The following is a 20,632-nucleotide window of genomic DNA, read 5'->3' on the forward strand; positions in this document are numbered from 1 at the left end:
TCCGCCGCCCCGCCCCACGCCCGGGCAGACCCCGTACCTCGACCCTCGCCGCCCCCCCCACTGCCGGGCAGACCGCATCCCGGCGGGGAAAGCCCCGCCCCACTCTGAGGCTCAGCCAATCGCAGCGCGGCTGCGCGAGGTCGCCATGACAACGTGCGGCAGTTTAGATTTGAAGCGACCAACGGGAAGGGAGGCCGCGCGGGTTTTAAAAGCCGAAGTGAACGGAAGGGGGGCGCTGCGTGAGGCTGAGCGGGACGCGGAGGTGAGAGGGGCCGGTGGCGGCAGCGGGGCTCCGGGCCGGGGGGCTGTCTAGGCCCGAACGGGGGAGGCCGTGGAGACGGGGGGCCCGAGGCGCGGCCTAACGGGAGGGGAGTGGCCGTGCCTGGCAGCGCCGCACTGACCGGCGGATTGCCCGCAGCGCCATGGCGCACTTCGTGTTCGAGGCGGACCTGCACGGGCTGCTGAAGCTGGACACGCCGATCCCCAACGCCCCGCCCGCGCGGTGGCAGCGCAAGGCCAAGGAGAGCGCCGGCCCCAGCCCCGCCGCCAGCATGTCGCCCATGAAGCCGGCCAACCGCTCCTACAGCGGCAGCAAGACGCCGTCCAAGACCCCCGGTGAGCGGCGGGGCGGGAGCGGGGTTGTGCCGGGCCGCTTTGGGATGCCGGGCGGGGTGGAGGGCGTCCCTCGCTTCTGGGTGCGCTGAGCTCCGCGCTGCGGCCGGGCGGACCGCCGCTTCCAGCATCTCGCCGGCCGCGCGATGCGGCTCTGCTGGGACTCGGCGCGGCAGGGCTGCGTGCCTCGTCCGCTCCGTGCGCTGTAAGTGGGAAATGGCCTCCCCTTCTCCGTGAGCTCTGGCGCTGTTGTTGCGGCAAAACCCGGGCGTTCTCTCTGTGGCCGCTCCCGATGTGAGCTCGCTGCCTTTATGCGGGGAGGTACGGGGGAGGCTGGGAATAGCTGCGAATTGCGGCTTGTGTGCTCTGAGCCACGGAGCTTCTCTCTGCTGTAGGCTGAACTGCTGAAGCGCCTCTTGGAAACGGTGTTCGTTTTGCTTTGGAAGTTTGTTGAATGCAAACTCTCTCAGTATCTCTAAAACAATATTTACGTATGTGAACGCAGGCAAATCTGGATCCAAAGTCCAGAGCACCCCAACAAAAGCTGGGGGGGATCGCTACATTCCCAACCGCAGCACGATGCAGATGGAAATGGCCAATTTCCTCCTAACCAAAGAAAATGACCCTGCTGAAAATTCCCCTACCAAGAAGGTGAGCACAGTACTGTGATTAATATGATTGTCACTAAATACCCGATCCTTTGTGACTTGACACAGAGAAAGCAGCCTCTAAAAGCAGGTGTGGGGATGAGGGTCCCCACCAGCTCCACTTCCTGAGCTGGACCTTCAGGAGCCTGCAAGGGGAACCTGTGCACATGTGGGCTGAGCACGTAGCTGCTCTGCAGAGGTATTTCCTTAAGCACAGGCTTCTGCTTTGGTCTGTGCAGCTTCTGACAGTGGAACTTGGGTTACTGAGACTTCTAAATAGAGGTTACAGAGATCTGTGAGCCTGAGCAGTGTGAAACTGCTGGCAGTAGCTATTCTAGGACAATAGAATATTGCACGGGGAGCAATTCTGGAATGTGCATGTAGTGCTCTGGAAATGTTTATGAAGCATTTGGTCCCTTGTGACTATAGTTTTCTTCATGAAAACAGCACCATGTCCTGCTGATGGTGTCTGAGGAAAAACCTACTTTGAGCTGCCTATATGCAGCTGAATCCCACAGTGCAACCAAACTGTCTTCTACCAGCTGCAGTTTTGTTTAAAGGTGGTATTTCAAATGAGACTTGCTAAGGGTTGCTTGTTTTTCTAGGAGCAACAGAAATCTTGGGCAGTGAATCTTAATGGCTTTGATGTAGAAGAGGCTAAGATTCTCCGCCTTAGTGGAAAGCCACAGAACGCTCCAGAAGGTACGATGCAGAGAGAGGGTGGTGCAATGCAGGGCCTGTTTGAGGGACTTGGGTACAGAGATCTGTGTGGGGAACTGCAACACATGTGGCCCTATTTCTGGCCATGGGAGAGATCAGCTGATCTCAGAGTTCTTTGCACACTGGAATCTCTCTCAGGTTTCCTGAAGTTCAGGGGTTGGCGTAACAGCTGGCATGTTTGTGTGAGGTTTCTCATTGTATTGTTTTATGAAAGCTGGGTTATGACTGCCAGTTGTTAACTTGCACTGCAGATAATGCATTTTCCTGAAGTCTGCCTATAAAACCTTTGAACTTCCTAGGCAAGAAAGTGAATAGTAATAGTCAAACATGTTCTTCTGAATTGGGAACCACTCTGATTCAGTGATTAATACTGTCAATAAGGCTATAACACAGTGCTCTGATATCCAGACCTCTTTTCCAGGACTTTGTTCTAACTGAAGGGGTTTTCTAGTTGGGTGAATGGTCAGGAGGAAGCAGGATATCAAAGCTGTTTCTCTGCACACAGGCTATCAGAATAACCTGAAAGTGCTCTACAGCCAGAAGACTACACCTGCTTCCAGTAGGAAGCATGGTAGATACATTCCCTCAATGCCAGACCGGATCCTGGATGCACCAGAGATTCGCAATGACTATTGTAAGTAGGCTGCAGTGTTGAGATCATTTTGCAGTGGGGTAAAAGACTTAAGCCAACGTGGTCTGATGAACGGAAACTCTCTAATGGGTGCATGAGAAACTGAAACAGCCCAAGACTGGCATTAACCAATTCTTGAGTGTCTCTGTGCTGCCTAATAGTCCAAAGCACCATGTGGGTGACTTGAATTGGGGCTACTTGGCTTGGCATGGTGGATCCCTGGAGGCTGCCCCTTACCTGCATGCACATGTGGCTGGTGCAGGTGGGAGATATGGCATTCAGCATTAGTGAAAATATTTCACTGCAGTGCTGTGTGAAGATGTGGGTGGGGTTCTGTGTGTAAGCACTGTGTCAGCTGCACTGCTCTTCCGAATTGTAGATCTGAATCTCATTGACTGGAGCTCTCAGAACTTCCTGGCAGTGGCTCTGGACAACTGCGTTTATCTGTGGAATCACTCTTCTGGGGAAATCATCCAGCTGCTGCAGATAGAGAATCCAGATGATTATGTATCCTCTCTGTCATGGATTAAAGAAGGAAACTACCTTGCTGTTGGCACAAGAAATGCTGAGGTCCAGGTGAGTGCAGTAAAATGAGAGGTGGTCTAAAGATTGCTGGAGCTGTGTGGCCTTGGAACAAAGTCTTGGCTAGCACAGGACAGAAGTCAGAACACACTGTATGTCTTTATCCTTAGCACAGGGAAGAGGAGTGTTCTGGCACTTGTTACAGTTCAGTGAATTGCTGCCCATTGTGGGAGCAAAGGGGTGAAGTGGATGACTTGTGACAGAGGCCTGTGGAGAACTTGACACTGATGTGCTTCTCTGCCGGGGAGCAATATTGTCTGAAGGTGTCCTTATGCTCATGTCATCATTAGGCAGTACAAATTCTAACTAGTTTCTTAGAGCTATGTCATCTACTCTCCAAAGGGCTGTAAGTGACCCTCACTGCAGTGGGAATCCTTCCTGTGGTCTTGTGACTATTAGTGGTTACAGCCTCTGTCTTGTGATGTTGAGGGTGCTAAGACTAGTATAAGGGAAGTGTCCCCACCCACCTGTGGCCAGTGATGAACTGCAGTAGCAAGGCAGACTTCAGGGATATTCTGATGCCTGGAATAACTGTTTCATACATAAGAAATTAATTGCTGTTCCTGTACAGAAAAGGTTAAATGCCAGAGTCTGTGTAGTAAAGTTTCCTGGCAAAGCAAAAATGCTGCTATTCTTTACCCTCTGGAGAACATAATACTCTTGCCTCTCTAGCTATGGGACATACAGCAGCAGAAGCGTCTCCGAAGTATGACCAGCCATTCTTCTCGGGTGGGATCCCTCAGCTGGAACAGCTACATCCTCTCCAGGTAAAGCTGGGGGTGAAGCAGCATCCAGCTGCTGGACACAGTTGTGAAGAGGTTCTGTGGCTGCTCTGCTCATGTCAACAGGCCAGTGATGGTGGTTAACACTGGTTGAATCTCAATGGCAATAAAGGCAGCCTTGCAATAGCACAAAGAGCTTTTGGTGAAAACGAGCTAGTCTGACACTGTGAATCTCCTCTCTGCAGTGGGTCACGGACTGGCCACATCCACCACCATGATGTCAGAGTGGCTGAGCACCACGTGGCCACTCTTACTGGCCACACACAAGAGGTGTGCGGACTCAAGTGGTCTCTAGATGGTCGCTACCTGGCCAGTGGTGGCAACGACAACCTGGTGAACATCTGGCCATCTGTCCAGGGAGACAGCGGAGACTTCACTCCTGTACAGACCTTCACTCAGCACCAGGGTGCTGTCAAGGTGAGTGCAGGCCTGCTGTGTGGATAGTGTGGGGGCATGTCTGTGTGAAAAGCGGGTGTGTAGCACTTGCTGCAGTCCCTGCCCTGGTGGACAGAGGCTACCCTGGAGCTGCTGTGGCCTGAGCTCTGGAAGACACAATAGGAAACAGGCTGCCTCCTGTACTTCTTAAAATGAACTGATTCTTCCTCAGGCTGTGGCATGGTGTCCGTGGCAGTCAAATGTCCTAGCCACTGGCGGTGGAACCAGCGACAGACACATCCGCATCTGGAATGTCTGTTCCGGCACCTGTCTCAGTGCTGTTGATGCCCACTCCCAGGTGAGACATAAACATCCTGGTGATAAAATTCTTTCTGGTATACACGATGGCTCCTGAGGCCTGGGACAGGCCAGGGAGCCAGCAGGGGTTCATCCTTGCTGATGAACATCAGCACAAGTAGCTTGCATGTCTTCATAGTATTTTTTGCCTCTCTGCAGGTCTGTTCTATCCTGTGGTCAACAACCTATAAAGAGTTCATTTCAGGCCATGGCTTTGCACAGAATCAGCTGGTGATATGGAAGTATCCAACAATGGCCAAGGTCACTGAACTTCGAGGTAAGCTAGGCTCCCTGGGGAAGGGAGGGCTGAAGGCAGATTTGATCCTCAGTTCAAGTAGTCTGCTACTTGTCTAACCTGAAGCACCAATAATAAAAAAAAGTGTCCAGGGACACTTTCTAGAACTATAGGCTGAGGATGTAACCTCATAAGGCTTCAGTACGTTATGGGGCATTGATGCAGGCTGTTGAGGCTTATGAGGGACACAAGTGCAAAAGATGGGGAGAACGATGGTTGCTCTTAAAATCAGCACAGCCCTGACTGTACACTTCCTTAGGTCATACTGCCCGAGTCCTGAACTTAACCATGAGCCCAGACGGTGTAACAGTAGCGTCGGCAGCTGCTGATGAAACACTGCGGCTTTGGCGCTGTTTTGAGATGGATCCCATAAAGAAGAAGGAAAAAGAGAAGGCAAACAGTGCCAAAAGCAGCATCATTCACCAGGGCATCCGATAAGTGCACAGGGTTGGTGTTGTGGGAAGCTGGGACATTGGCTTACACACTGTACAGTATTTTAAATGTTAATAAACAGCTTTAATTTGCCTTTGCCTTTTAAAGCTGATGGAAGAAAGTGCCATCTGTGGCTTAGATCAACAAGAAACTCTTCCCTGAGGTTTGTTTTCTGGGCAAGAAGTAGAGCTCTGTTTTTAGGGCCAGCTTACAATATGAGGTTCACCCCTGGCAGCAGTAACTCTTCACAAGCTGAAGTTAATGTCTAGTCTGTGCAAGCTCTCTTCAATCCTTCCTCTGGTGAAGTCATATGAGCAGCATCCCACTCCCTTTGAACATCTTAAACTAATGGATACAGTGAACCTTTACTTGAGCAAAGACCACCCCGGCCAAAGCTGCCATGCTACTCTGAATGTGGAACTGCATTGTCTGGGGCTATAGGGCTGCACCAGGGTACTGTGCACCCACCCCATAATGGGCTATCTGGGGAAGCCTGGAGAACTGCAGAGCTGTGAATAACATCCTAGTGCATGCAAAGCAGCTTAGCAAAGCCTATACACCTCCTAGCCTGCTTTCCCCCTTTTTTTTCCCCCACACAGTGCCATGCTGCACCAGGTTCCATCCACTTCCGCCAGGTGGTAGCATTGCGTGCTGTACCAGGCAGCCACTGCCTTAGCCCACAGGCAGCAGAGAAGGGCTACCCATAATGCTGGCAAAAAGGAGTATAGTGTCACAGCAGCTGCAGGAGGCAGATCCTGAGCACAGGAGTGACCCTCTCTGGAAAGAAGGCTTTGCATGTCTGAAAGCTAGCACAGTTTTTCCAGCTATCCCACTGTAATAGTGGTTTATCTTACTCTGGGCTTAGCTTGTCTGCATCCTTTGCACACTCGCCTCCAGAAACTCCACTTCTCCATGGCTCTTGAAAGTCCCCTGAGCATTACTGGAAGGAGATGGGATTATTACAGTGTTCTTCCCTTGGCCCCATACTGGCCCTGCTGCCCTGGAGGGAAGGAGCTCACATGCAAGCCCAGCAACTGCCATATAGGGTGTAAACGCAGTTTGGAACTGTCTGTCCCCAATAGGGAATAAGTGACTAAGCTCCACAGCCCACCCATGGAAAGATCACAAGCTAATAGGAACAATTGGAGGAAGGGCAAGCAGAGCACACAGAAGGAACAGCCCTCTTTTAGAATATCAAGTGTAAGTAGTTTAAACTTCTGTTACTATTTTGGGTAAAAGCAAGGACAGTCCTGTCTTCACTAAGAGCCAGCGAGAAGCAGGGAGGGGAAAGGAAGCTAAACAGTGGCAGCACTCTGTCTCAGCTGGATTGCCTCCTGCTCAAGCTGTGAATTCTGAGCACTGAGCTGATATGCTACCACTTCAGTAAGGACCAGAACTCTTCTGTCAGTCCCTAACCCAGGAGCAGCACTAGTAGAAATGGGGAAGAATGTTTACACAGGGCAGCAGCCTGTCCTCCTTCCTAAAAGATATGCAAGGCAGAGGCAACTGAGCTCTCATCCACACCAAACCCAGCTGCAGGGCTTTGGCTACACTTCCACTAAAGCCCTCCCACACCATAATCGAATCTACAGTGAAACTCACCTGGAGGCCTTCTGGGTTCATGCATTCCTCCTTGCCACACAAGCTGGCTGGCTACCCAGCCCAATTCTCAGGGTTGAGTCAGCACTCAGGCCTAGCCCTCCCACTCAGCAGAAGCTGATGAGGAAGGCAGCACTGACCATTCTGCATAAAAGCCAAACTGTTTCAGCTAGTAGAGGGGAACAGAACCCAGCTGAGGAAGACAGACTGCTGTAGCAGGAGCAAGAAAGCAGCAGTGGAAACTATCCTCCTGTCCAGCCTGAAATACCTTCTGCAGAGACCAGCACTTCACTCAGAGATGGCAACAGCTTTAAATAGATTCCTTTCCCTCTTCAGAAAGCAGCTGGCTGGTCTCCCTGCTGTTTTCCCCATAACCTGGGTTTCCAGAGTCTCAAATCCCCACTCCACCCCAATTCTGCACTATAGCCAGGACAGGGTTTCTGAAAAGCAGCAGCAGCTTCTGCTGGCCCAGGTCCCAGCCCACACCTCTGTTCCACCCCAGCCATTCTTTAACAGGGTGGAGCCACTTTCACAACAGGAGCCTTGACACACTTCCTGCCCTCAGCACCCCTCTATCAAAGCACTTGGAAACAATCTGCCATCTGCTTCATCAGCACAGTACAGCCCTCTCCCCACCAGCACAAACCTGCTACACCAGCTGCTTCTCCCAGCCCTGCCTCCAAAACCACTGGGCAGGACCAGGCAGCTGGAACAGCTTCACAGCACAGCAAGCCAGGAAAACAAGGGGCAGAGCCATTTCTCCTTCTGTCTGTTTATTTGTGATAGAAGAGCAGCCCAATCTGACTGGGCCTGGCTCCTTCACCTCATCCTCAAGGCTACTAATATAGCTTTGGTTAGTCAGAGCAGGCAACAAGCACCAGGCCCAGGAGAGCTGCTGCACTGCCCTGCTGAATGGCAGAGCACATCTTCACTCAATCCTAGCAGAATCCATGAAGGCAAGAGGTGTTCCCCATTACACCATAGCAGAATATGCTACAACCATCCTCCACTGTGCTCACATCAGGCCAGAGCAGAGCCAGTTCCAGGCAGGAGAGCCCAGCAGACAACTCTAGAGGCAATTATTGCTCGAGTCTCGAGTTTGCAGGAATGTAAGTCACCCAAAGCACAGTGAGCTTGGCCTCCCTCACTCCAGAACAAGCCACCAACTGCTATTCTGGATCACACATAAGCATGGCTAAAAGCACATGCTCAGCACTCCACCCAGGCACAGGAAAGAAATGCAAGGCAACCTGGGCTTATTATATGGTAGAGGCATTTCAGGGTGTCACAACCCCACTTCGTACTAGGCATAAGGCATGCGTATTGTACTGGGCAGCTCCGGGCCTTCAAGTACCACATATCTGCTGCCCCTACACTCTCCACAGCCACACCTGAGCACAGACACCAGGGCAGGACCCCCTCACCACCACCTGGGTATACAGGGACCACAAGGGACACACAGCATTGTGGCGTGGAACAAAGTGGCACAAGGCATGGTATAGCAGGAGCACTCACACTTGAGCTGGCAGCAGCAAGCAACCAGGGACAAGTCACTTCATCCACACAGGCTCTGATGAGCCAGGGAAGAGGAGAGGGCACCAGGACAGGGATCGGTCTCTTCTTTTGGTCCTACTCAGAAGGAAATGGCCCCCAGGCAAAAGGGCCAGATGCAGGCACTTGGGGGAATTCCTTTGGAAACACTGGAATGGGACTGCAGCCCCAAGTTGTGATGCAGGCAGCTGTCTCTCCGTTCAACAACAGCGAGAAACAGCACAAGCCCTCCCAAGAGCAGAAGTCGCCCACGGCTGCTCGGAGCAGAGGGGCTGGGCATGCAGACAGAGGACAGCAGGGCTGGGCACAAGGGTACAACAGTCTGTAGGCACTTGACTTGGCTAGTAGCACCCAGGAGCAGGGGAACAGGTCCCAGCTGCCTCTGCCCCGGGGCTCTCATTGGCTCTGGGAGGGCCAGGCTGCCCTCTAGTTGGCTTTGACCTTGCCGTTGGTGACAGTGCCATTCTCATGGATGCTGCTACCATTGTGCTGGGCTGCTTGTTGAGCCACCCTGGGCAATCGTTTGCCTTTGGTATAGGACTGGTACCAGAAGTTGGAGAAGAGGATGAAGAAGATGGTCCCATAAATCCAGATAAGGTGGATGAAGATGGGAAACTGGTACTGGCAGCTGGGCATGAAGTAGTACTGGGAGATGTGGACGGAGACAATCACAAACTGTGCCTGGGGAACAAGGCAGAACAGAAACAAATAACTCACAGGAGTTGCTTAAGGATCTCCCACTATACACCTTTTTTTTTTTTTTTTTTTTTTTTTTTAATTAAATCCGTAGTCTCTTTGCCCATTCTAAATACAGGTTCTTACAGAGAGGAGCAGCCAGCTGCAGCTGGAAGATGCAAGCATGAGTTTTAAAGCAGTGTTTGTCTATCACCCTCCCAACATGCCATAGCCCAGAGGCAGCAGGCTCCATGCCCTCACCAGGCTGTAAGGGCTATCAGAGACCACAGCAGGCCAGAGCTGCTAGAAACAGAGTGGAAGACTGAGAAAGAAGAACTACAGCTCTTGATTGCATCTTTCATATGTACAAGCACTGATCTGCCATTCACATCAGAGGCTGAGGACACACACACTACTCCATAGCACAGACTTACCAGCTGGATGGCTGTGATGTGCTTTTTCCACCACAAGTACTTTTGGAAGGCAGGTCCCGCTGCTGAGAGCCCATAGTAGAAGTACATGACCACATGCACCATGGAATTGATCATGGCATGGAATGATCCCATTCCCCCTGTTAGACACATTTGCACAAGAATAAGTCAATCATCTGCAGCAGTACTAAAAAAAAAAAAAAAAAAAAAAAAAAAAAAAAAGGACTCCTAGGAGTCCAGCAGTAGTGAAAAAATGCCTTCCTTGTTCAGCTGATACCAACTCCAGCTTTTCTCCAGCTATTTCCTATCTTACCTGGTCCAAACTTTGCTCCCCACCACCAGCTCCAGGGCAGAACAGAGTGATGGAAAAGGTGCAGGAATGTGACCTGCTCATTCTTCTTTCTCAGGACAAAGATGACCTGCAATGAGAGCCCAGCAAGCATCAAAGGTCAGCATCCTGGGAGCAGGTGAAATAACCCAGGCCACTGCTTCAGTGTCTGGTCTCAAGTGATGCTTCCTCCCTCCTCCTCTTCCCCCCAAGATCATTGCAACCACACATTAGGTTACCCCGCAGCTTCCAGAGTTATGATAGAAGTAGCCTCTGTGATATCCAGAGTGATCTCTCCCATCAGTGATATCAGATAGAACCACCAGCATTTCAGACTGAAGGGGCCAAAGGAGGCACCTACCACCTCAAGTACACTGGGCCTCAAATCCCTGCCCAAAGCAGTGATTAAGTTTCCCCCAAGAACAAGGCCTCTCCAGTAACTTACCGTGTCTGTCAGTTCAATGAACTTGGAAAAGACAAACAGCCAAGCAACACTGACCATCTGTAATAGAACAAGTTAACATGATTCCCATGTCAGTCTGAACATGTCCCGTAACCAGATCCCACCAGACAGGAACCCTGGAGTGACACTAAAAGCCAGGTACCAAGTCATTTGCCTCAAAGAAGAGGCAGGGAACTTGCTGTCCAGACAAGCACTGAAAGCCATCCCTACTCATGAGAGACAAGAGAACTCACCCTGAGGGCCTTGGGGTCCTGTGAGAAGTCCACAGGGTCACATCGCCAGGTGTACCCAGTAAGCCACCCTGCCATCAGAAACTGCAACAAGAGCATCAGAGTGAGGTCCAACACACAAGCCACTGCATTTCCCAGTCCTGCTCAAAATACCAAGGAACCCACGAAGTGCTCTTCCATGACCCACACAGCCTGCATGGATTGCTTTGTATGTGCCAGACAACCTGCTGGCAACTCACCTCATAGACTATGTAGAGTGAGAGTCCCACCAGGAAGAAGTTATATAGCACCATGAACTTCTTCAGGTTTAAAGGCTTCCTGTTTGCCATTAGCCGGGGACCCAAGGAGAGTACAAAGTAGACGTATGCCAGAAGGATGCCCAACACAAGGAATGGGGACTGCATCAGTGGATAATCAGCAATGCGGGGGTCTGTGGAGAAAGCCAAAGTGCACAGCAGTAAGCATCCCAACCCCAATGTGCTAACAGCAGTGATAACACCAGAATAAAGTGAAGGACATGAAAACCCCATTCTCCAAGGACAGGAGTACAGGCAAGGGGCAACCTGGTAACAGAGACTGGAGAACCCAGCAAAGCTGTGCTGTATAAGATGTAGCCTGAAGCCGTGCTTCAGAGCTGCCAGGAGGAGGGCACAAATGCCTCAACAGACACTGTGGCAAGATAGTCTCAGGTAGCCTAAAAACCCCAGAGCTGCACTTACATTAGAGCAGAACATAGCTAGACCTGCATTACATCAGATATGTCAGAACACACCCCCAGGCCTGTGGCAGCACAGCACATAATGCCACCCACCCTGAATCTGCATAGAGCCACTTACCTGCTTTCTTCATGAAGTCCTGATACATAGTCACAATCCCCTCCATGGTAGTGGCAGTGTGTCTGCAGAGAGAGGGGGGCAGATCAGGCAGCGGTTGACCCAGGAAGGCAGCCTGCAGAGCACAGTCCTACACAAAATCACATCTCGAGCACAGCTTCAGGGTCCTGTCATGACTACCTGGTTGTCATTACTTCCAACTGATTATAAACAAGCATCCAGTGAAGCCATGCACTCCCTACTCTTCCATGAACCTGATCCTGTCTCCTCAGCTCTGCTGGAAACCACATCATCACCTGCAGTCCTTCCAAGGCAGATCCTAACATTTCATTTAAGAAAGCTTCCAGCCAGCACTGCATCTACATCTCCTTGATCTTATTCTTGCTGTAACACACTCAAGTGTTAACACCACTCACAGCCATGATGCTGGGGAGCAGAAATCCCATCCATCCTATCTCTTCCTCCAAGAAGGGGCACAGGAATCACTTCCCAAACATGGGCCTGGAGAAATGGGTCCCCCCATGGCAGTCTCCCTGGAGGATTACTGCTGCCACCATCAGGAAGCACATAGCTGATTCAAGCTACAGCTGAGAGGCTGAAGTGACCTTTTTTCCCAGCAGGGAGCATCCAGTAGCAGTCACACCAGCACCCCTCCTCCAAGTTTTGACCAGGCAGGACAGCAGCAATCGCCACACAAGGCTATCAAGCACCAAAATGGCATCAATCATGGTGGCCTGCTATCTACCTTCCCATTCACCACTTAAGACAGCAAGCCTGCACCACCACAGCAGCGCCGCTAGCTCTGTGCTCACCTGTTTGTACCCTGCTCCATGAACTGGACAGTGCCACCTACCTCCCTCTAACAGCCCTTTCACACCACTGCCTAAAGTACCCCTTCAAGTGAGGCTGCAGAGCAGCCAGCACTCCCAAAGACCCCAGGAACCTCTGTTGGCAACAGAGAAGACACTCCCAGGCACCAGATTATCCCTCTCCACACTTAACAGAAGCCAGAAAAGCATAGCAGGAACTACAGCATCCTTGAAAGCTACTTACGGCTTCTGCTGTGGGAAGGACAGAAAGCACAGCTCTTGGAAGCCACTGAACTTTAAGCTGCTCTCATGAGAGAGAGAGCAAGCACCAAAGTTGTCTGTTGAGTTTCAGACTTTGACCACAACATCCAGCTACACCTATATTTGCTAGATTGAGTAGCCCTCAAGTATTAGTTCCCAGCACAAGCTACCTGACTTTTCAAGCTCAGTGTTTATCTTATCAAGCTGAGTGAGTCAGTCTTAGGTAAAGACCTAAGACTTCTGTGGAGCACTTAGCTATTTGGGGCAGGCTGGGATATGATAGTATCAAAGGCACCTACAAGCTCAGAGCTACATCTCACACTCCTAAGAAGAAAACAAGCTTAGAAGCTATGGATTACACTTCTCAACCAATTGCAGGGAGAAAAGGCATTGGTCTTGTTCTGAACAGGGGCTCTGGGCACACACCAGAATTTCTACCAGAGTAGAACTAGGATTATGCTACAGACCTTATGGAAAGGATGTATGAGTTTTTCCTACAGCAGCAGGATATTGTTCTGTTTAACAAAGCTAATAGCAGCCACATTTTTAGGGACTCCAAGGTCTTTGCAAGATCTGGTATCCACACTGGCATGCTGCATGGTCCTGAAAGCAGAGACCAAAGCCTACCTTGCTCAGTAAGCAGATGCAAGTAAGTCTCACCCACTTCCACCTCCTGAAGGGCAGCCATGGCCTTCAGATAGATCTGCAGAAGGGTGATTGTAGAGCAGACTCAAGCATTACTTTCTGTCAGGCAGGAGGATGTGAAATGCATTTGCCTTCCTGAATCACAAGGGCTCCATGCTGTTCCACACTGGAAAGCAGAAGGGTTTGCAAGTCTCCAGGTGCCTCATCCCTCCACACAACACCAACACTTCAGGTCTCTCTGCACCCTGAGAGGAATTAGTATTCAGTCAGGCATCTGCTCTTACCATGCTACACTACACAACGTACCACAGGAGCCTACAGCTCACAGGTTAGTACAGAAGAGATCGTTCTCCTTTGACTCCAAGATCCTGGTCCTCTTGTGCAAGAAACCGGGAGGAGACCGGAGATCCCAAAACTGAGCCTTGATTAGCTCAAGGGAAGTTAAGAAACAGGTTCAAGCTTCCCAAAGCACCCTGGGGCCCAAACACACCCCTCACGCTGCCTGAAGGCCTTGCAACACATCTGCTTCCACCACTCACCAACAGGTTATCACTTCTATCTCTGGGGAAATTTCATTTGCAGGCCAGAGCAGCAGGCCAAATTCTGTCCCTGTAACCAGCACTGAGGATTAGATGCTTACTTACACTAAGTGTGTACACTGCAGATTTCCAACAAGCTATGCAGCCAATTTGTGCTACTTCAGCAAGAACTGCAAGGCCCTTTTTAACAAGACCCAGCAGCCTGACCACAGCACTGTGAATCAGTGACAGACAACAGCTCAACCCGCGTAGCTTTACCTCATAGAGCACACACACCTTTCAAAGCACTTATCTCTCACCATTCAGCAGCTATCACAAACAACAGGGTGAGCTCCAGCAGCCTAGTAGCCAGCACTCCCATTTCATCAGTATTCAAGTCAAATCAGTCCTGTAACAGGCAAGAAGGCAAGCCACCATAATCTTCCCACTAGTTTAATTAGAGACAGCACCAAAACAGTCTGGTTGGTGACTGCAGAGCTGGCCTTGTTGAACTGGCTATGGCAGGCTTGGTCCCCACGAGGCTCCCAAGGGATCAGCAGCCCTCAAAGGTCAGGAGATTACCAACTGGCTGGATAACAAGCCAACCCTCAACCCTGACCTACAGGCAGGCAGCAAGGCTTGTTGACTGCTGATGAATCCACAACCCCAGGGAAAAAAGCCTCCTCCAAAGCTCATCCTCCCCCAGCTCTATCCCAGCACATCAGAAACACCCATCCAACCTCGCAGAGCTCCAGTCCCCAAAGGGGCCTGGCAGTGCCTGTGCACACTTCAAGTGCTCAGAGCCCACATTCCCCAGCAGGGCCATGGGGATCTACAGTTCAGAAGATCTGCTGATGGCAGCTACTGCAGAATGGGACTGAGCACCCCAGAATGTAGTAACTTTGAAGCGCACACACAGAAGGCATCACAAGCTGGCACCTTCATCACCTACAGCAGCCAGCTCCAGGATGAGCTCTCCTTAGCTTATATGCAAGTGAACTCATCAAGATAAGCACAACAGCATCAGCCCAACATAAAACAATAGCAATCAGACTAGGCAGCAGGAATTTGGGCATCCCTGAGCAGCAGCACCCTGCTCTCTATGAGATCTGAAGGGGAGCTGCTGTAAGACTGAGGTTTACCATGAAGCAGCGAGAACTGGATTTTCTCCCTCTGCAGCTCCATCTCCAGGAGGAAGAGACGACAATACTCAGTGCACACCCGGTGTCATACACAGCATCTTGGGAAGAAAGCTCAAGCACATATAGCAGAGAGCATCCAACAGGAGAGCTGTATTTAAGAATTTGGTGGTACACTGAATGATCCCAGCCATCGGTGTGAAGACTCAGTAGAAACACGGCTGTCCACATACTGAAGTCAAGTCTTCCCACTTTGCAGTCCCCCAAGAGAAATGAGAATCTAAGAGAAACACTTGAGCCCCAAGTCACAGGGCAAAGAACAGCAGCCTGGCACAAGATGCTACACTTCAGATGTGGAAAACACAGCCAAGAGACTTGGGGTACAGTAAGAGAACAGAGCTGCCCTAGCCTGACACGTTGGCTCTGAGGACTGGTGACAGATGGATTGACCAGGGTCTGATGACAACTAGTCCCGTATCTCCCAGCCCAAGTGGCAGCGCAAAGCTTCCCAGTGAACTCGGCAGTTAACACCACCAGATAAGATCCTATTTGAATCACACATCCATTTATTACTTCCTCTGGCTCAGCTATTTCATGCTAAATGAAAAAGGGCATTGCTTACAGCCTGAAAACAGACGGTCAGCATCAGTATCCTTTCATGTCAATACAGAAAAGTTGTATTTCCAGTGAAGGGGCAAACTCTCAAGCCCTTGCTATGCAACAGCTCTGGAAAGAGTGTTGCTGCAGTCACTACTGGAGTGGAGTTGGCCAAGCACTGCTCCTTACACATCAGCTCCAAGCAGCAGGTGATTGACCTGTCTGGAGCTGAGCAGTTCCCTAATCCTCAGCAGGTCGGTGTTAACACCATACACTCTCCAGTAGCAGCTGTAAAACCTTCAGGCTTTTGGATGGCATCTTATAAAGATTACATCCTCTCCTTCCCATGCGTGCTAGAAGGAAGAAATGAGAGGAGACTCCCAGACTAGCAGGCAACCTGCAGAATCTGGGTAGTCATCAGATCCTCCCGAGGCTTACAGGGGAAGGAACAAGCCTGCAGCAATAGGGCTTAGTAACCTTGTGCAGAAAAATAAAGTAGGCAGTCAGACTCAGAATCCTCAGAAAAACAACCTGCAGTGAGAGGCCTGTATCCAAACAGTGTTTTTTCCCCAGGGAGAGCATCTTTCTGATCTGAGCAAGCAAGCTGTCAGACTAAGCTTATTCTTTATCATACCCAACAACGGTGATTCCGTGTTCAGGCTATCAGTGCAGATGAGAGCTGTCAAAGAGGCAACACCGGGAGAAACTCTGACACTGCAAGGAACAAGAGCGAAGGAATAAAGAAACCACACGAAACTACTTTAGAAGTAAAAGCAACGTTGTCACAGTGACCCTGTGCTATACTCACACAGTACAAGGTGAGGCAGAGATGACTGGGCTACCTATCTGAAGCAATGGAACACAGCAGCCCTCCAGGGTACATAGCAAAGAGCACCCAAAGAACAGAATGAAGTAGGTGATGAAGGAGGACACACAGACCAAGAAGGGCTGATCCCAACACCTACTACTAGAAGTAGGTCAAAGCCCTCTGGCAGAGGAACACTGATCACCCCTATCTGCATGTGGGATGGGCAAAGCACCAGGGTGCTCATCTCTGTGGCTTTCATGATCATGCAAATGCCTCACAAGAGGGCTCCAAACACATTTCCACAGTGTCTGTAATATTACATAGTAATAACCGGTGTGCTGCACCATCTAGGCATGAGCACTAATTGGACAGGGACACTAAAACAAGATGGATATTTGAAGTCCACAAAGCAAGCAGCAGAAAGACTCTTGAAATCACTCTAATAGCTTTGCCCTGACTATTCAAAAAGCCCATTACAAACTCAGAGCCACTTCTCACCCACAGAAGGGCTCACTGACTACAACTTACCACGCCATCAGCTTTGGGCTTCCCTGCTCCCTGCACAAAGGGCAGCACAGTCACATAACCGCCTTCAAACAAGAATTTATGTTCACTGGCAAAACCAGAGATGCCACGGACTCCAGCAGCATCATAGCTGTACAGCAGAGCTCAATAGCCTGAGGGCATAACAGGTGGCACCTTTAACAGGGTTTATAAGCATGAGGCCTCATCTCTACAGGTGCAGATTGATCACTTAAAACCGAGTCTACTTCTTCTCCCACTTGTCCCATACAGAGAAGGAAAGCCTCTTAGGATTAAGTAGAAGCAGCATGGGATATAACTCGCTATGTATACAGAACAAGTCTATTAGCAAACCACGAGCAAGTACTTTATCAGATCAGTGCTTGCAGACTAAGAGCACACCATGCAAAGCTGGAGAATTTGCTGCCTCAGTGACTGCTTATTACCCGATTTGTCCTACAAGGGAAGGATCAACCTGAAATTAAATAGACTCCAAGGAAGAATCAAGAATTACCAGACCCAGTTAGCATCCCCACAAAACTGCAGTCCCAGATGCAGCCAGACACAGGCCTGTTGTTGTGGAAAGGCTGAGGCAGAGAGCTGACGGCTGCAGCCTGTCATCTCTGAGCAACAGCAGCCTCGCAGCTCCTGGGGACCAGCTCCTGCCTGCAAGAGCTCAGGCTGCCTCACCTGTTTGACTGGCAGGAACCAGACTTTCCAGCCCACATACTCCCACCACCTGACAGCAGGGCACATTGTAGCACAAATTCAGCACAAAAGCATAGAAACAGGCAAAAACTCCTGGGTCATCACAGGTACCATTCCCAGTACCTCTTGAAGCTCATTCCTAAAGGATCACTGCCCAAGAGCTGTGAGGAGAAACTGTTCACCTCTACTCTGTGACAACAGTGCAAAGTCAATCACACAGTAATGCAAGGAAGCCAGCATCAGAGCATCATGGAGATGTAAAGCTTTTCTCCATCAGGAAAAAACAGAAGACACTTTGTCCTTTGTTTTCATCTTAAAAAAAAATAAAAAAATAAAAAAAAAAATGCTTCAAGACAACTCTAGGTCAGAATGATTTTATTGCCTCTTCCCAGAGTCCATTCTGTCAGTTTTGCTAGAACTAAATCATATTCCTGTCCCAGAGAACCATACAAGCTCTCTATAAGTAATAGACTTACAGGGAAATAGAGATGAGAACACTATGCAGGGCGGGAGCACAGAGGCCTGGGCTGTGTGGGTGGCATGGCTTAATCCCTACACTGAGATGCAGGCTACTGCAACAGCTGGCATCATGCTGCATCTCAAAGGAATATGTTGGCAGCAGCAGCTCACACCCACAAGCTGAAGGGGCTCATCTCTTTGAAGAAGATAGGGATACAGCAGCTTCAGTCAAGCCCCAAGGGCTCAGTCAACTGTTTGACTCTGTAAGCCATCCTTAAGAAGCCACCCAGCAGGTCCTGTGGGAAGGTCAGCTCCATCCACTTAGGAATCTGCCCTGGCTGCATTCTAGCAGAAGAGAAGGTGGACAATTTTGGGCAGCACTGCAGGATGGATGTATTGCTGCACAGACAGCCCTGGCATGGGGATGAGATGCTCTGACAGATGCACTAGCAGCAAAGTACCTTGTGTTATCCCACACTGCCCACCAAACAAATGCAAGAGCCTCCAGCTGGGAGTTACTCCACTTCCTCTCACCCTCCAGAACCAATGTATACAGCCAGTGGGACAGCATCAAGCAGCCCCTCTGCACTGCTCCAACAGCAGCTGTGGAAAGGAGTCCATACACTGAGGCACACAGACTGCTTCCCCACTTGCCAGAGTGTCCTTAGTTACATTTACGTTGCCTCACCAGGTCTTGTGAAATCAAACCTGCAGCTTCACCGACGTTGTGTATCATCACATAAGGCCCACATACATGAAATACAGATCAATCCCAGCACTGCCTACAGGAAGTCAGATAGTCAGCATTTGGCCACAGTTGTTCAGCACACACAGACATCATGCACAACAGCCTGGGTACTGCTGCCACCAAGAAGGTGACAAGAACCTCCTCCCACTGGCATTCCAGAGCAAGGGCCAGAGGGAGGACCGTCACCTACACCAGCCGGCGCTCAAAGCTAACATTGTGCTGCTAGCAGAGGCCTGGTACTGCCATCCTGACCGGAGGAGGAGGGCAGAGGAATCTCTCAATGGCACATTGATGCTGAGGGCTACGTAGGAGAACACTCCCCAGCCTCCGTGCTGCCAGCGGAGGCCGCTCACGCCTCACTACGAGGAAGCCCCACTGCAGCCCCAGCTGCAGCGGGGTCCGTCCCGAGACGAGCACGGTGGGCTCCGGGCCCTTCGCGTCCCGTCACCGGCTGCAAGCCGGCGGGAGGCAGCTCGGCCCGGCAGCTCGGCCCCCCACCCGCCCCGGAGCGAGCAGCGGGGCGGCGCCCGGCCCTGCCGCGGGGCGGGGTGAGGCTCCGCCGGGGCCTACCGCGGCCCAGAGCCCCGCAGCCCGGAAGTGTGAGGACGGACGGTTCCGCAGCCACCGGGCCGCGCCGTAACACGCCGGGCGCCCCGCGCCGGGTCCGAGCACCGCTGCCGGCGGATGGCCGAGGTGCTCCGCCCGCCCCAGACTCGGGGCATCCTCGGCTCTAGCCGACTGGTGTCGTCACCCCCGATCCCCACGCGTATGACAGCCTCGCTCCGTGCCTTCCTGCCCTGCGGCGGCCGCGCCCAACGGCCCAGGGCCTCGCCACCTGCCGGGGCCGTGTCGCAACACCCGGCCCTCCCCATCGGACCACGGCCACCCCAGGCCCAGCCCTCCGCCGCGGCGCCCACACTGTCGCAGGACTCGGCCTGCGGGACACCGCCCGTCTCCTCCCGTGCCCCGGAGCATCCCGGGTGACAGGAACGCGGGCGCACGCACGCGGCTCCTGCCGGCGCTTCCTGGCCCGCGGGCAGCCTGCCGCACAGCGGACGCACGGCAGCCCAACCCCGAGCCTTGAGGCACCCCTACAGCATGGCCCAAGGCTTTTCCAACAGCAAAGCCCAACCCACCAGCCAGTTACACATCTCGTCCCAAACCCTCTTACTTCCCCCACAATAACCCTCCAAGGGAGGATCAGCCCCAGCCGGACACAGCGCTCACAGCCCCAGCAGTCGGCCGGCTCTCCCGCCCCACTAAGCCCCACATGTGCGCGAAGCCCAGCACACGCATAAACTTACCGCCTACCGCACCCCGCTTTGCCCGCCACCACGGCTGCCCAGCACTTATATAGTACTGCCCTGCCCCCTACGCCGCTGACGATTGGCTTAGAGGGAAGGGCCCCGCCCAAAAAGGGCGGAGCTTTTCTTTCTAGGCCAATCGTCGCTATAACTGCAGCCCGCCCATTTTGTGGCCACGCCCACACAGGCTTCACCTCAGGGCTGGGGTTGAGTGGAGATCTCCAATTTTGCTGGGAGGGTGCTGAGTTTTGGGGTGGTATTCGCTGATTCTGAGGGGTGAGGCAGCTCCCTGCAGAGGGAGAGCCATAGACAAGTGGCATATGTGTTGTGTTGTTGTTTTTTTTTTTTTGTGATATAACACCAGCTATCGAATGTTGTCTTCACTTATCGGACTTGAACATAAAATGTTTGGGCTTTTATCCATGCTCTTCTGATCTGAAGCCTGTTTCGAAATTCACTGTTCTAATTCTTAGGAACCACCTCCTTTCTAGCTTAAATGGATTCATGGTCAGTTAATATCCATTTGCTCCTGCACCACACTCCCATAGATCTTCACCTATATATTTATGTC

General features: G+C 51.6%; 2 protein-coding genes across 2 annotated transcripts; one reads left to right on the forward strand and one right to left on the reverse strand.

The window, feature by feature from the left end:
• Nucleotides 1-422: 422 nt before the first annotated feature.
• On the forward strand, nucleotides 423-5,540 carry CDC20 (cell division cycle 20). The gene is made up of 10 exons (XM_042819647.1): nucleotides 423-615; nucleotides 1,118-1,263; nucleotides 1,865-1,961; nucleotides 2,485-2,613; nucleotides 2,990-3,186; nucleotides 3,865-3,959; nucleotides 4,160-4,391; nucleotides 4,582-4,707; nucleotides 4,866-4,983; nucleotides 5,261-5,540. The coding sequence occupies exons 1-10, from the start codon at nucleotides 423-425 to the stop codon at nucleotides 5,437-5,439; spliced, it is 1,512 nt and encodes a 503-aa protein (XP_042675581.1). The 3' UTR covers nucleotides 5,440-5,540.
• On the reverse strand, nucleotides 5,496-20,089 carry ELOVL1 (ELOVL fatty acid elongase 1). Its single transcript, XM_042819648.1, has 8 exons — nucleotides 20,062-20,089; nucleotides 11,547-11,608; nucleotides 10,950-11,140; nucleotides 10,714-10,794; nucleotides 10,463-10,519; nucleotides 10,003-10,108; nucleotides 9,693-9,829; nucleotides 5,496-9,264 (listed from the first exon to the last, which is right to left on the reverse strand). Exons 2-8 carry the CDS (start codon nucleotides 11,590-11,592, stop codon nucleotides 9,010-9,012), a joined length of 873 nt encoding a protein of 290 aa, XP_042675582.1. The 5' UTR covers nucleotides 11,593-11,608; nucleotides 20,062-20,089; the 3' UTR covers nucleotides 5,496-9,009.
• Between the last annotated feature and the right edge of the window lie 543 nt (nucleotides 20,090-20,632).

This window comes from Centrocercus urophasianus, unplaced genomic scaffold (genome assembly GCF_019232065.1).
Source record: "Centrocercus urophasianus isolate 14NV4802_14NV808 unplaced genomic scaffold, USGS_Curo_1.0 seq_18, whole genome shotgun sequence".
Classification (NCBI taxonomy): domain Eukaryota; kingdom Metazoa; phylum Chordata; class Aves; order Galliformes; family Phasianidae; genus Centrocercus; species Centrocercus urophasianus.